Source organism: Podarcis cretensis, assembly GCF_951804945.1.
Source record: "Podarcis cretensis genome assembly, chromosome: 16".
Classification (NCBI taxonomy): domain Eukaryota; kingdom Metazoa; phylum Chordata; class Lepidosauria; order Squamata; family Lacertidae; genus Podarcis; species Podarcis cretensis.
Window position 1 is genome coordinate 29,662,886 of NC_137186.1, and position 13,803 is coordinate 29,676,688.

At 46.0% G+C, this 13,803-nt stretch overlaps 1 protein-coding gene across 3 annotated transcripts in view; it reads right to left on the reverse strand.

Moving 5' to 3' along the window:
* Positions 1–680: 680 nt before the first annotated feature.
* The window catches only part of LOC307204911 (carbonic anhydrase 15-like), a 49,262-nt gene continuing 36,139 nt past the window's right edge, over positions 681–13,803 (reverse strand). For all 3 annotated transcript variants that reach the window (XM_079957053.1, XM_079957054.1, XM_079957055.1), the window contains 6 exons: positions 13,157–13,327; positions 12,123–12,283; positions 6,971–7,063; positions 6,087–6,153; positions 3,422–3,588; positions 681–1,178 (listed from right to left, as the gene is read on the reverse strand). In XM_079957053.1, coding sequence (XP_079813179.1) covers positions 966–1,178; positions 3,422–3,588; positions 6,087–6,153; positions 6,971–7,063; positions 12,123–12,283; positions 13,157–13,327 — 872 coding nt within the window. In that variant the 3' untranslated portion in view covers positions 681–965. The remainder of the gene's footprint in view (positions 1,179–3,421; positions 3,589–6,086; positions 6,154–6,970; positions 7,064–12,122; positions 12,284–13,156; positions 13,328–13,803) is intronic.

Sequence of the window (13,803 nt, forward strand, 5' to 3'; positions counted from 1 at the left end):
CTGTTTCCCACCCTCCCGCCCTTTAAGGTTTTCGTCCCTGACCTTGCTATGGACCTCGGTTGGTCACCATTGAGGAGCCTGGTAGGAATTTTTTCCACTTGGCAAATTGGTACCAGCCACTTGGTTTTTCGCTTACCTCACAGCAAATCATCACAACTTTCTTGGTATTGGCAGTTAGGCATTGGTATTGGTATTGTTTTGTAGATGGAAGAGGGGAGGAAGCGCCATCACCTGCCCCACATATTGAAGGGTAGTCCGATAAAGGATTCCGGGGGGCGTGACCCTGTCCGAAGCCTATGGAGGTGAGGGGCTAAGGCACGCCCCGGAGCGGTGACCCTGGGGGAGTTCCTAGTTGATGTGCATCAGCATGACTCCCCCTACTGGTGGTTAACCCTTCCCGGACTTCAAGCGAACGGGCTGAAGCCAGATATAGTCGGTTAGGACCAATGCCTAAGCCAATATCGCTCATCACCTATAACCAATAAAGTTGTGGCCTTAATTAGCCCATTAACCTTAATATTTGTGTCATGTGTCTTTATTTCCACTAGGGGGGTGGGAACTCGCCACGCAACATAAACAGGCCACGTTTGCAGGAAAATGCAGAAAGATTAACAAGGCTGCCTTCAAGCATCAGAAAATTTGGCACCCTACATTTTTTGATTCAGCACACTTTTGGGGGGGCTAAGTAACACCAGTTTGCCACTAATTCCTCAGCAATGCCGACAGGATTTCTGGAGGCCTTCTCGGGATTTTGAGCCAGTCTGTTAACAGGATGAAACCACCTTTCCCCAAAAAATAAGCAAAATACAATCGTCAGATGTTGCGTTCTTTTCTCATTGCCAGTTTTGCTCCAACTCATTCAATGTTCAGATCAGCGGCTAGAAAAGGATCACAGTGAAGATGCATGGATATGAAGATGCCACGAAGCCATCACCCATCGTAATTACTGAACTCGATAGAGACACCTAGGAGGGGCCAGAAAGCTGGCCAATCAAAACAGCCAAAAGCAGAGGGAAGAGATGATTGACAGCCAGTGGGGAGCCACGGCTAACGGTGGCGTCTCTGGAAGCGTAGACTTTGCGACCATGAAGAGGCTGCAGTGGGCGGAAGTTGTTGGTCATTTTCAGGGAAGTCGTTCCAGCGCTTTTGTAGTAAAGGGTGTTGACAAATGCATTCAGCTAAATAGAGGAATGAGAGAATGGTTTAGCAGTTACTAGGGGCTAGGTGCTGGCATGTACAGTAGTACCTCTGGTTACATACGCTGCAGGTTACATGCACTTCAGGTTACATATGCTTCAGGTTACATACTCCACTAACCCAGAAATAGTGCTTCAGGTTAAGAACTTTGCTTTAGGATAAGAACAGAAATTGTGCTCCGGTGGTGCAGCGGCAGCAGGAGGCCCCATTAGCTAAAGTGGTGCTTCAGGTTAAGAACAGTTTCAGGTTAAGAACGGACCTCTGGAACGAATTAAGTACTTAACCCGAGGTACTACTGTATTCATTTAGAAAGATTTATAAACAAAGCGTTGATCTGATGTGTAGAGATCATTCCTATTCTAATTACCATAATTCAAGAGGGTTCTGGAGGCTTCTGTGTGTGAAAGAAACAAGCAGAAGAATCGTGATGTTTGGGTTATTCCTTCAGAGAAGCTAAGTACAGCTGGCTTAAACTGGTTCTCTTATCTCTTCTGTCAAGGTCATGCTGGCAATAATAATAAGGCCAGAAGGAGCCTCGGTTTCACTTTCTCTTTCTATCTCTCTTCCTTCTGGTGTGCTGTTCTGTACATAGCTTGCTTAGTGTTAAGGTTTAGACTTTTTATAAGTTATTGTAAGTTTACGTTAAGTGTGCTGCAACTGGATTTCTTATGGACAGTGCCAGTCCTGAATGTAATAGATTTGTGACCATTATGCTCATTTGCCTTCAGTAGCAGTAAAGCTCTGCTGGATGAAATATTAATTGCCTCTGGACTATTTTGGGGGAATCCTGCAATGTGTTTAAGTTTTTACTCTGCTAACTATACAGTGGTACCTCAGGTTAAGAACTTAATTCGTTCTGTAGGTCCGTTCTTAACCTGAAACAGTTCTTAACCTGAAGCACCACTTTAGCTAATGGGGCCTCCCCTTGCCGCCACGCCACCGCCACATGATTTCTGTTCCCATCTTGAAGCAAAGTTCTTAAACTGAGGTACTATTTCTGGGTTAACAGAGTCTGTAACCTGAAGCATATGTAACCTGAAGCGTATGTAACCCGAGGTACCACTGTACATTGGAATCTGCCTCTGATCACTACTGAGTGGAATTTCAATGACATATGTCAATATATACCAAAATATCACAACATATACCAGGGGTCAACAAGGTTTACTGGCCATGGGCCAGACTGGTGCAGTGCAATGCCGGAAATTGCGTCTGCGCATGTCTGTGGTGCCAGAAATTGCTTCTGCACATGCCCAGACGCCTGCACAGAAGCGATTTTCGGCGTCTGGGCATGCGCAGACATGCTTTCCAGTATCTGCACATGTGCAGACACGATTTCCGGCACCAGTCGGCGAGTCCCCGCGCCGTGCTGCACTGGTTTAGCGTAGCACGCAAGGGACTTGTCGAGCGGGCTGCTCAGTTCGGGGGCAACTCGTTGGCTGGTAAAACGGTCTTTGTGGGCCCCTGACATATACCAATATATCACGATAACTGAATAGGGATGGAGCTCTGTAGAGGCATAGGCTGGCTTCATGGTTTTCCCCGCATTGTGATTTCTGCCAGCGCCTGCTCTTGTGATTCGCTGCCCCCCTGCATGAGGCTGGGGAGAGCTGAGCTGGCCAAGTTAACAATGGCTGCAGGAATCAAGAGAAGCATTGGCTGGCTTCACGGTTTTCCCCACATTGTGATTTTTGCATAACACACACTCACACATTGTGATTCACAAGATATTGCCAGGTCAAAAAAAAATGAAACCTATAACACAATATGGACTTCAAATCACTGTGGCTGACAACGGCTGTGTTTTCAACTGACAGAGGCAGCATTTCTTTGAATACAGTGGTACCTCGGGTTACATACGCTTCAGGTTACAGACTCCACTAACCCAGAAATAGTACCTCGGGTTAAGAACTTTGCTTCAGGATGAGAACAGAAATCGTGCTTCGGTGGCGCGGCGGCAGCGGGAGGCCCCATTAGCTAAAGTGGTGCTTCAGGTTAAGAACAGTTTCAGGTTAAGAACGGACCTCTGGAACAAATTAAGTACTTAACCTGAGGTACCACTGTACAAGATGCTTGGCTAGATAAGCCAGTGGCCTGGTCCAGCAAGCTCTTCTTGTGTCATTTTAGATTGGGAGCCATTTTTGTTTTTGGAAAGCCACAGCCTTTTTCAGCTAAAATGAGAAACAAGAGCAACACTGGACATAGAAATGTTTGGTTTTCTCACCTGTGGCTTGCTGATTGGGATGTTCTCTTCGAACACAGTCCATTGAACCACTTCTTCACAGTTTGGGGTGGTGAGGGAGCCCTTGTAGCGATAATATTTGGAGAGTAAGGCCATGTTGGGGAGGAGGTTGCTCAGAGAAAACGTGGAGGCCAGCTCGACATAATCCTCTAAGCAGAGAAACAGAAACAGAGAATCATAGAATCATAGAATCATAGAGTTGGAAGAGACCCCAAGGGCCATCGAGTCCAACCCCCTGCCAAGCAGGAAACACCATCAGAGCACTCCTGACATATGGTTGTCAAGCATCTGCTCAAAGACCTCCAAAGAAGTAGACTCCACCACACTCCTTGGCAGCAAATTCCACTGTCGAACAGCTCTTACTGTCAGGAAGTTCTTCCTAATGTTTAGATGGACTCTTCTTTCTTGTAGTTTGGAACCATTACTCCGTGTTGGGGTTTGGATTTGATATCCCGCTTTACCACTACCCAAAGGAGTCTCAAAGCAGCCAACATTCTCCTTTCTCTTCCTCCCCCACAACAAACACTCTGTGAGGTGAGTGAGGTTGAGAGACTTCTGAGAAGTGTGACTGGCCCAAGGTCACCCAGCAGCTGCATGTGGAGGAGCGGGGAATCGAACCCGGTTCACCAGATTACGAGTCCACTGGTCTTAACCACTACACCACACTGGCTCTCTCACTGGGGTGTGAGGAAGGGAAACGAGAAAGCGGGTTCTCCTTCATAGAGAGCATGTGTTGTGGTGGGAGCAACCATGACATTCCCTGTTGCTGGGCGGGTTAGTTTGGTTGGCCGCGGATTTGATTGGGCACCTCCAATGTTGCTGGGGGAAATTGATTGTTGCAATTTTATTTGATTGATGGGGGTGCCATATAGGTCCCTATGTGCAGCGTCGAGCTGCTTCTTTTCGCTGCGCTCATCGGATTACCCACCCACCCTCCCTTTATTTAGGGTTTGTTTGCGCTGACCTTCCTATGCCTGTCATGGGATCGTTTGCTTTGGAGCAGGGGACTGGTAGGAATTTTACCATTTGGCTGATTGGCTGGTGCCATTTGGGTTTTGCCTACTGCGTAGCAAATCGTCACAACTTGTAAGTTGCGCTTAGGCATTGGTTAATTTTTTGGTTGGTAGAGGGGATGAGGTTGGCTGTGCCTGCCCCGCCAATGCTGCTGCTGCAAGGGTATTCCATTAAAGGAATCCAGGGGCTCCCCATGCTTTTGTCCATATCCCTGACAAAGGGCTAGAACCATGCAAGAGCCCCTGGGAGCATTTGGGGAGAGGTGTGAGCCTGGAGCCCAGCTTTTTCTCTCCTCAAAATGGCTTACCCTTACTAACTTCCACGCAGGTGTGGTTGTCAGTTCTGTTCCTACCTCCAAGTGGGAACAGATAATCGCTAAACAATGCCTAAGCAAGTAAAGGGGATCCCTGACCATTCGGTCCAGTCGTGACCGACTCTGGGGTTGCGGCACTCATCTCCCAGCTTCCAAGTCATGTGGCCAGCATGACTAAGCCACTTCTGGCGAACCAGAGCAGCACACAGAAACGCCGTTTACCTTCCCGCCGGAGTGGTACCTATTTATCTACTTGCACTTTGATGTGCTTTCAAACTGCTAGGTTGGCAGGAGCTGAGACCGAGCAACAGGGAGCTCACCCCGTTGTGGGGATTTGAACCGCCGACCTTCTGATCAGCAAGTCCTAGGCTCTGTGGTTTAACCCACAGCACCACCCGTGTCACTCACTTACTGTAATTCAATAAAGTTGTGGCCAAAATTATGCCAAAAACCAAAACAAAAATGATGTGTGAACGTGTTTTTATTCAGGGGTGTCTTGGGGGTCCTCAACACGCAACTCCATTTCAAATGGAGAACGTACAGAAATGCACTGCCGTAGGGGAAATTGCTCTGCTAAAACTTGCCTGTGAGGGGAATTCGCACTAAGATCCTGCTGGATTTTCATGAGCACTTTTATTTATTTTTTAAATAAATTGATGTGAAGGGGGAACACAAGACTACGAAAATAAGAAACTGGATTTCTGGGACAACAACGGGATATTAGCTCCGCCTAAGGCATGATGGTTAACAGCAACAACCAGGGGAAAGAAAAAACATCTCACAAGGACAGGAAGAAACACCACAGACAGAATAATTGCCACACACAGGAAGAACAGAGATATAGTTTGAGTTCCTCACTTGTAGCTTATAAATCATTTAACGTGTCAACATGAATAGAAGTTATTAATATTGCAGTTGTTGTATAAGAGATTATTATAATGACCGGAATGTAATGGAAATTAATAAGATTTTGGAGCGCAGAGATAAAGCAAATAATCAGTTTATCAAATCTAGCACACGGGGGCCCACTATCTAAATGTTATAATTAAGTATTTGTACAATTGGTATCAATAATTGGCATTGTTATAATGAAGCTATTATTGGATTGTAAGTGAAAACTAATAAAAATATTATTTAAAAGAAAAGAAAAGAAACTGAAATTGGTAGATTCACCCAAACTTGCTGGCATGTTGCTTTCCCTTAGGCAATAATCAATTGGTACCAAGCACTAGCAAGAGCCCCAAAAAGGTATGGTGTGCATGTGGCCCTGATCCACCAAATCCAAGCATTCTAAAGGATTGCCTGAGGTTCGATGCTCACCTGCACGAGTGATATTCCTCAGGCCAGTGACGATGGTGTTGTAATTGGTATTGTCTGCATCAGATACCTGCAGTGCAAAAATCTAGTATGCATCTTTGGTGCTTGACCCATTGCAAAGTCCCTTTGCCCTCAAGCTGTTACCCCTCCAGCATCAAGCAGACAAACAAAGGTAACCAAACAGGATACAGTCTCCTCCCCACGTTGTAAACATGGCCTCTGAAAACCTTGCTTCAAGTACTTCACTTAGAATTTTGCAAATGAACCTAAATTATGGATGGATGGATGGATGGATGCTAGATAGATAGATAGAGATAGATATGAGAGAGAGAGAGAGAGAGAGAGAGAGAGAGAGAGAGATGATAGATAGATAGATAGATAGATAGATAGATAGATAGATAGATAGATAGATGATAGATAGATAGATAGATAGATGACAGATAGATAGATAGATAGATAGATAGATAGATAGATAGATGATAGATAGAGATAGATAGATAGATTAGATAGATAGATAGATAGATGATAGATAGATGATAGATAGATAGATAGATAGATAGATGATAGATAGATAGATAGATAGATAGATAGATAGATAGATAGATGATAGATAGATAGATAGATAGATAGATAGATAGACTGATAGATAGATAGATATAGATGATAGATGATATAGATAGATAGATAGATAGATAGATAGATAGATAGATGATAGATAGATAGATAGATAGATAGATAGATAGATAATAGATAGATAGATAGATAGATAGATAGATAGATGATAGATAGATAGATAGATGATAGATGGTAAAGAATGAACATATATGAATGTGTGTCTCCTGTAGGTACTTTAAATAACATAACAGCAGCTGCTTCTCAGGAGATACCTTAAACAAGAAGCCCAAGACAGCAAGTCCGTTGGGGTGCCCTTTGGCTTCTGTGATGGTTTTGTACTTGGTGTTCATGTGAACAATGTGGAGCTGTGGAAAACAAAACGAGAGTTATTCAGAGCAACTTTGGGGATATTCATTCACTGGCAGACTTTAAAACAGGGGGGAGGGTCAACTGGTAGGTCCCTGGGTGACTTGTCACAGATTGACAAAGGTTCCTATTCCCAATTTGCTTAACAACAAACGGGACTTTCCCCTGCCTAAATCCGGCAGCTGAAATTAAGAGAGTTGTCCAGGGAATAATTTTGTCTCAAAAGAATGCAAACTCAGTCTTGAAATCAAAGTCAAAGAGCTAGAACTGATAGAGTTGCCATATTTCAAAAAGTAAAAACCAGGACACCCCAAAAGTGTGGAAAAATTTGACTCGTCTAAGACCCAGGACAAATCCCCCCCCCCCCCCGACGTAAATTACACCTTTAAAATCCCGGTGATGTGGACATATGGCAGCCCTGATAATAGAGCTTTCCAAATCCTGTGTCGCGACATTTGTGTGTCGGCTGCAGTGTGTAGGTGTGTCACACGAACACTCCCCACGTTCCTCCAAGGGCTGGAATGGGGTTCGTTCTGGTTTGCTAGTAAAACTGAACTACTGTGCCGCGAAACGATGCATGTCTAAAATGTATGTCACCAGCATGAAAAGTTTGGGAAGCTGTGGTCTAGAATGTGCTCCAAAACACCCTATTCTTTCCTTCAACTATGGTTACACTATGGGACGCAGGTGGCGCTGTGGGTTAAACCACAAAGCCTAGGACTTGCCGATCAGAAGGTCGGCGGTTCAAATCCCCGCTACGGGGTGAGCTCCCGTTGCTCTGTCTCCGCTCCTGCCAACCTAGCAGTTCAAAAGCACGTCAAAGTGCAAGGAGATAAATAGGTACCGCTCCGGCGGGAAGGTGTATGGCATTTCCGTGCACTGCTCTGGTTCGCCAGAAGCGGCTTAGTCATGCTGGCCACATGACCCGGAAGCTGTACGCCAGCTCCCTCAGCCAATTAATAGATGAGCGCCGCAACCCCAGAGTCAGTCACGACTGGACCTAATAGTCAGGGGTCCCTTTACCTTTTATGGTTACACTTAAAACACTATTTAGTAAGACTACCAAAAGAAACTTTGTCATGGCCACTGTGATATCATTAGACTTGTCATCCAGAAGATATTTAGTATAGTAGTCTTCAGATTTACCCGGCTGATTTGCCAGTAGGGGTTTAATCAATAGATCCCTAAAAAGGTAAAGGTAAAGGACCCCTGACAGTTACGTCCAATAGTGAACGACTCTGGGGTTGTGGCGCTCATCTCGCTTTACTGGCCGAGAGAGCCGGCGTTTGTCCACAGACAGCTTTTCCAGGTCATGTGGCCAGCATGACTAAGCCACTTCTGGCGAAACCAGAGCAGCGCACGGAAATGCCGCTTACTTTCCCGCCAAAGCGGTACCTATTTATCTTTCACTTTGACGTGCTTTTGAACTGCTAGGTTGGCAGGAGCTGGGACCGAGCAACAGGAGCTCACCCCGTCGCAGGGATTCGATTCGCCAACCTTTCAATCGGCAAGCCCAAGGCTCAGTGGTTTAGACCCCAGCTCCACCCGCATCCCAATAGATCCCTAGTTTGCTCATATTGTCTGCAATGCAGTAGGATATGCCTCATACAATCGACGCCCTGAGAGCATACACAGAGCCTATTCTGATAAAGGATGCCTCTCAGTCTGCCATTTAGCACTTCTGATGGAAATACATTTAATCTGCCTTTGGTAAAGAGACGCCGATAAGTTGGCACAGACAGATTTCTAAGATATGCAGGAAAATCGTACCCGTAATTAATTCCTACTGCTATCAGACCACAGATAACATGAGATTGAGATTGGAGATCGCTATGTGATATGTCCCAAGCCTTTGCCTCAGAGATTCAAGGGCGGTATCATAGCCCAGATGGTACAAGACAGAAGGTGGCATTAAGACTAAACAAATATCGTCTCGGTCTCCCTCTCCCGGGGGGTTGTCTGTATGAATCTGCATTTTATTCTGAATCTATGTTACTGGTTTTTGGACCACAATAAAGATTATTCTTATTATTATTATTTACCGTATTTTTCGCTCCATAAGACACACTTTTTCCCTCCTAAAAAGTAAGGGGAAATGTGTGTGCATCTTATGGAGCGAATGCAGGTGGGAGGCAGGCAGGAAAAGCCCCCAAGAGCCGCACACACGTTCCACGCGGCTCATGAAAGGGAGCGCTGAGCAGAGCCTGGGTGTGATGGCCTGGGAATCTGATTCAGAAGCTGAACCTGAGGAGTCCCAGCCTGCACAGGAGTCCCTGCCTCCAGGGCCGGCTGAGCCGGGGCAGGGGCTTGAATCTGAAGGGCTTGCACCTGTGCCGGGTCCTCAGGAGCAGACACCAGGTGTATCCACTCTGGCTCCAGAGGTGATTGAGGACCCATTGCCTGCAGGTGCGCCTCTCCCAGCCCTGTCAGGGGAAGCTGAGGTTGCCTCTGGGTCCAATAACCCTCCAGCCTCTCCTGAGCTACAGAGGCTCAGGGCAGAGAGGCAGAGGGAACTAAGTGCTCTCAGGAGGAGTGCTCGCCTTAAGGCCAGGAGAGGTGGGTCACCTGTGGGCCGGGACCACCCCTGGCCTCAGAGGAGATAAAGGCCAGTCAGCCCAGTCCCAGGTTGCAGGAGCAACGTAGTTGGAAACCTGTTTCTGCCAGCACCCAGACCTGTTCTTCCAGAGTTCCCAACCACACCTGGCTTCTTGCTTTGGACCCTGCTTCGCCCTTGGTAGACAGTCTTCAGACCCTCGACCCAGGACCAGACTCTGACCATGCCTCTCGGTAACCCCCCCCCCCCCGGGTCCAGCACACTGGGATGCATACAGGCTGTGCTCAGCGCTCCCTTTAAAAAAAATTTTTTTATTGCATTCCCCTTCTAAAAACTAGGTGCATCTAACGGTCAGGTGCATCTTATGGGGCAACGGATACGTCGGTAGTAGTCATGGAGAATCCTGGGAATGGTGGTTTGTTAAGAGCACTGAGATCACAGAGCTGCAACTCCCAGCACCCTTAACAAATGACAGCTCCCAGGATGCTCCATGACTGTGAAAGGGACGTCATGGTATGAGCGTATGGTTTGGACGGGACCTATATGAATTTTACCCCTTCTCTCGCCACTTCCACTATCTCTGCGGAATTTCTCTGTGCGTGATTATGTAGACCGATACCACTTCCATGGCACTATTATGGCATTTGACATGCTGTCCCCAAAATGGCCGATTGTAACTCTGAGGTAAAAACAAAACACCTCATTATATTTTTACAACCTGTTTTCATACTCTGTATTTAACAGTTAAAGATAATCGAAATGATAGGACTAGTTGCCTGTAATCATCCCAGAGCCTTCTTCTTTTTTTTAATAATGAAAAAGAACCCTTTCATGTCATCCTCATATCAGCTATCATGGTGAATGGCTGGTTTGTCCATTGTTTAGCAAGATCAAAAGGTGGAAGGGCCAGGGGTCTTGCCTAATTAGTAGCTTCTTGCTAAATATAATACAGAGAGCTGATTTAGGGTTATTCACTGTACGCCATTTAATGGAGTGGCTGTTCCCTATTCCAACAAACAATATCAGAACCTTGTCTCCACTTCTACCCTGAAGGTTGGAGACAGATCAATTTCTGAATAGATCAGTCTTGGAAAATTGGAGGTGGTGTGGTTATGGGGGTCATTTCAGGCACTGTATTTCTTGATTTTATTTTATTGTACTACAGGGGTATCTCGGGTTACATACGCTTCAGGTTACAGAGTCCGCTAACCCAGAAATATTACCTCAGGTTAAGAACTTTGCTTCAGGATGAGAACAGAAATCGTGCTCCGGCGGCGCGGCGGCATAAGGAGGCCCCATTAGCTAAAGTGGTGCTTCAGGTTAAGAACAGTTTCAGGTTAAGAACGGACCTCCGGAACAAATTAAGTACTTAACCCGAGGTACCACTGTACTGTATTTTTGTTTTGTTTTACACGAACTTCTTTGAGCATAGATGTACTTGGGGGAAATGTGGCCTACGACTGTGATTATGAGTAAAAACACATTCGCACCACAGATTTACGGCACAATTTTTACCTATTTCTTGCATTTATACACCCCCCTTTTCCTCCAAGGAGCTCAAGGTGGTACACGTGGTTTGTCCCTCCCCATTTTAAGCTCACAACAACCCTGCAAGGGGTGTTAAGCTGAGAGGCAGTGACTGGCTCAAGACCACCTGGTGAGCTTAATGACTGAGTGGGGATTTGAACCCAGGTCTCCCAGGCCCTAGTCCAACACTCTAACCACCACACCACATTGGCTTTCACAAGTATACAGTTTCAAACAGTCATGGCTTCCACCAAAGAATTCTGGGAAGTGTGGTTTGTTAAGGGTGCTGAGAGTTGTTAGGTGCCTCCTATTCCCCTCACAGAGCCATAGTTCCAATTGTTCCCTGGAAAGGTTAAAAAAAGGTAAACCCCTGGACAGTTGAGTCCAGTCAAAGATGACTATGGGGTTGTGGCGCCCATTTCACTTTCAGGCTGAGGGAGACGGCATTTGTCCACAGACAGATTTCCGGGTCATGTGGCCAGCAGGACTAAACCGCTTCTGGCACAATGGGACACTGCAACGGAAGCCAGAGTCCATGGAAATGCCATTTACCTTCCCACCACAGTAGTACCTATTTATCTACTTGCACTGACGTGCTTTCGCACTGCTAGGTTGGCAGGAGCTGGAACAGAGCAACGGGAGCTCACCCCATCGCGGGGATTCACTGACCTTCTGACTGGCAAGCCCAAGAGATCAATGGTTTAGACCACAGCGCCACCCTGGGAAGAGGGAGGGATTGTTAAACCAGTCTGAGAACTGTCGATCTGTGAGAGGAACAGGGGTCTCTCCTAACAACTCTCAGTGCACTTAATGAACCTCATCTCCCAGAATTATCTGGTGAAAGCCATGACTATTGAAAATAGTATCCTAGTGATTTTAATGTATAGTGTGAACGTGGGTTATGACTATTCTAGGTGGGGCCTTTTCAATGCCGCATGACATTGCTAAGAAAATCAAAGTTGGGAAGCTCAATGTACCTCCATTGGGTACTGCTGACCATCAACGGTGTGCTCTGAGCCATTTCGACTGAGGTTCCCCCAGTGGAAGTGGAAATTCAAGGCCCGGTACGTGTCCTGAAGTCCTCCTTTGGTGATGTTAATTTGATCTGCAGCAGATGCTCCATCTAGGTTCATGACAACTGGCAAGGAGGCCCGGTCAAAAAGAGAGAGTTCAGAGACAGACAGTACTACACTAATGCAACACAAGACCTTAGAAAGGTTCTCTAAACCTGCATTAGAAAACACTTGGCCCAAGGTTATTTATGTATGCCATTACTGCAGCCCGTGCTTTGTTAGCCCAAAAATGGAAAGCGAGCGAGGTTCCAACCAAAGAAGAATGGCAACTCAAGTTGAGACTTAACATATAGAATAGGAGAACAAGAAGAACATACGTTTAGAGAAGATTGGAAAATGTTTATTGAATATATGGGGGAAATTGTGTACACTTAAAAATGTTGGCAGCATTAAAATAAATTCAACAGTGTAAATAAGTTTTGATGGATGTAATAATGGAATACTAAATAGTATAGTTTCTGTAAAATTTGCAGGGATTTATGATATGTAAAATGAACCATGGAAAGAGAAGAAGGGACGTCATTGATATCTTAAGGATGCAAAAATGAGTACTATATAGAAAACACTTGGCCCACATTCACACCAGACCTTTAAATCACTGTGATGCCACGTTAAACAGTCATGGCTTTGCCCAAAGAATTCTGGGAGCTGTGATTCAATAAGTGTGCTGAAAGTTGTTAAGAGACCTTCTTTTCCCCTCAGTTCCCAGAGTTCCCAGAGAAGTGGGATTGATAGTTGAACCACTCTGTGAATTGTAGCTCTGGGAGGGAATTAGGTATCTCCTAACAACTCTCAGCACCCATAACAAGCTACAGCTCCCAGAATTCTTTGGGGGAAGCCATGACTGTTGAACGTGTTCTCATCGTGCTTTAAATGTATGGTGTGAATGTGAACTTGGAAAACATCTCCAGAAGAAGCTGTGTCCTCTCCATGCCCACCTGAGTGTCCATCGTTTATCAGTCTCCACCTGCCAGGAGGCGCCTGGTCGTAGCCTTCAAACAAGATCTCGTCAAGGTTCCTGTCTCGTTGAGTTTTCCTCCTGTCGATGTTAATGGGCGACTGGTTCTCTCCCCCACAGGTTATCATGATGTCCTTCCAGTGCAAAGGACCTAAGGAGAAGGGAAGAGTGAGGTAGAAAGGAAGAGATGGGCCCAAAGGCAGATGAAATCCTTACTCTACAAAGGGTGGAGAAGCAAAGTTTCTTGTCAGAAGGAAGGTGAGGGAAACTTTTGGCCTTCCGGGGACAACTTGATCAAAGAAGAAGAAGAAGAAGAAGAAGAAGAAGAAGAAGAAGAAGAAGAAGAAGAGTTTCGATTTGATATCCCGCTTTATCACTACCCAAAGGAGTCTCAAAGCGGCTAACATTCTCCTTTCCCTTCCTCCCCCACAACAAACACTCTGTGAGGTGAGTGGGGCTGAGAGACTTCAAAGAAGTGTGACTGGCCCAAAGTCACCCAACAGCTGCATGTGGAGGAGCGGAGACGCAAACCCAGTTCACCAGATTACGAGTCTATCGCTCTTAACCACTACACCTCACTGGCTCTCCAGTAGCCCATTCATTGGTAACCTCAAGGCTGGATGACTG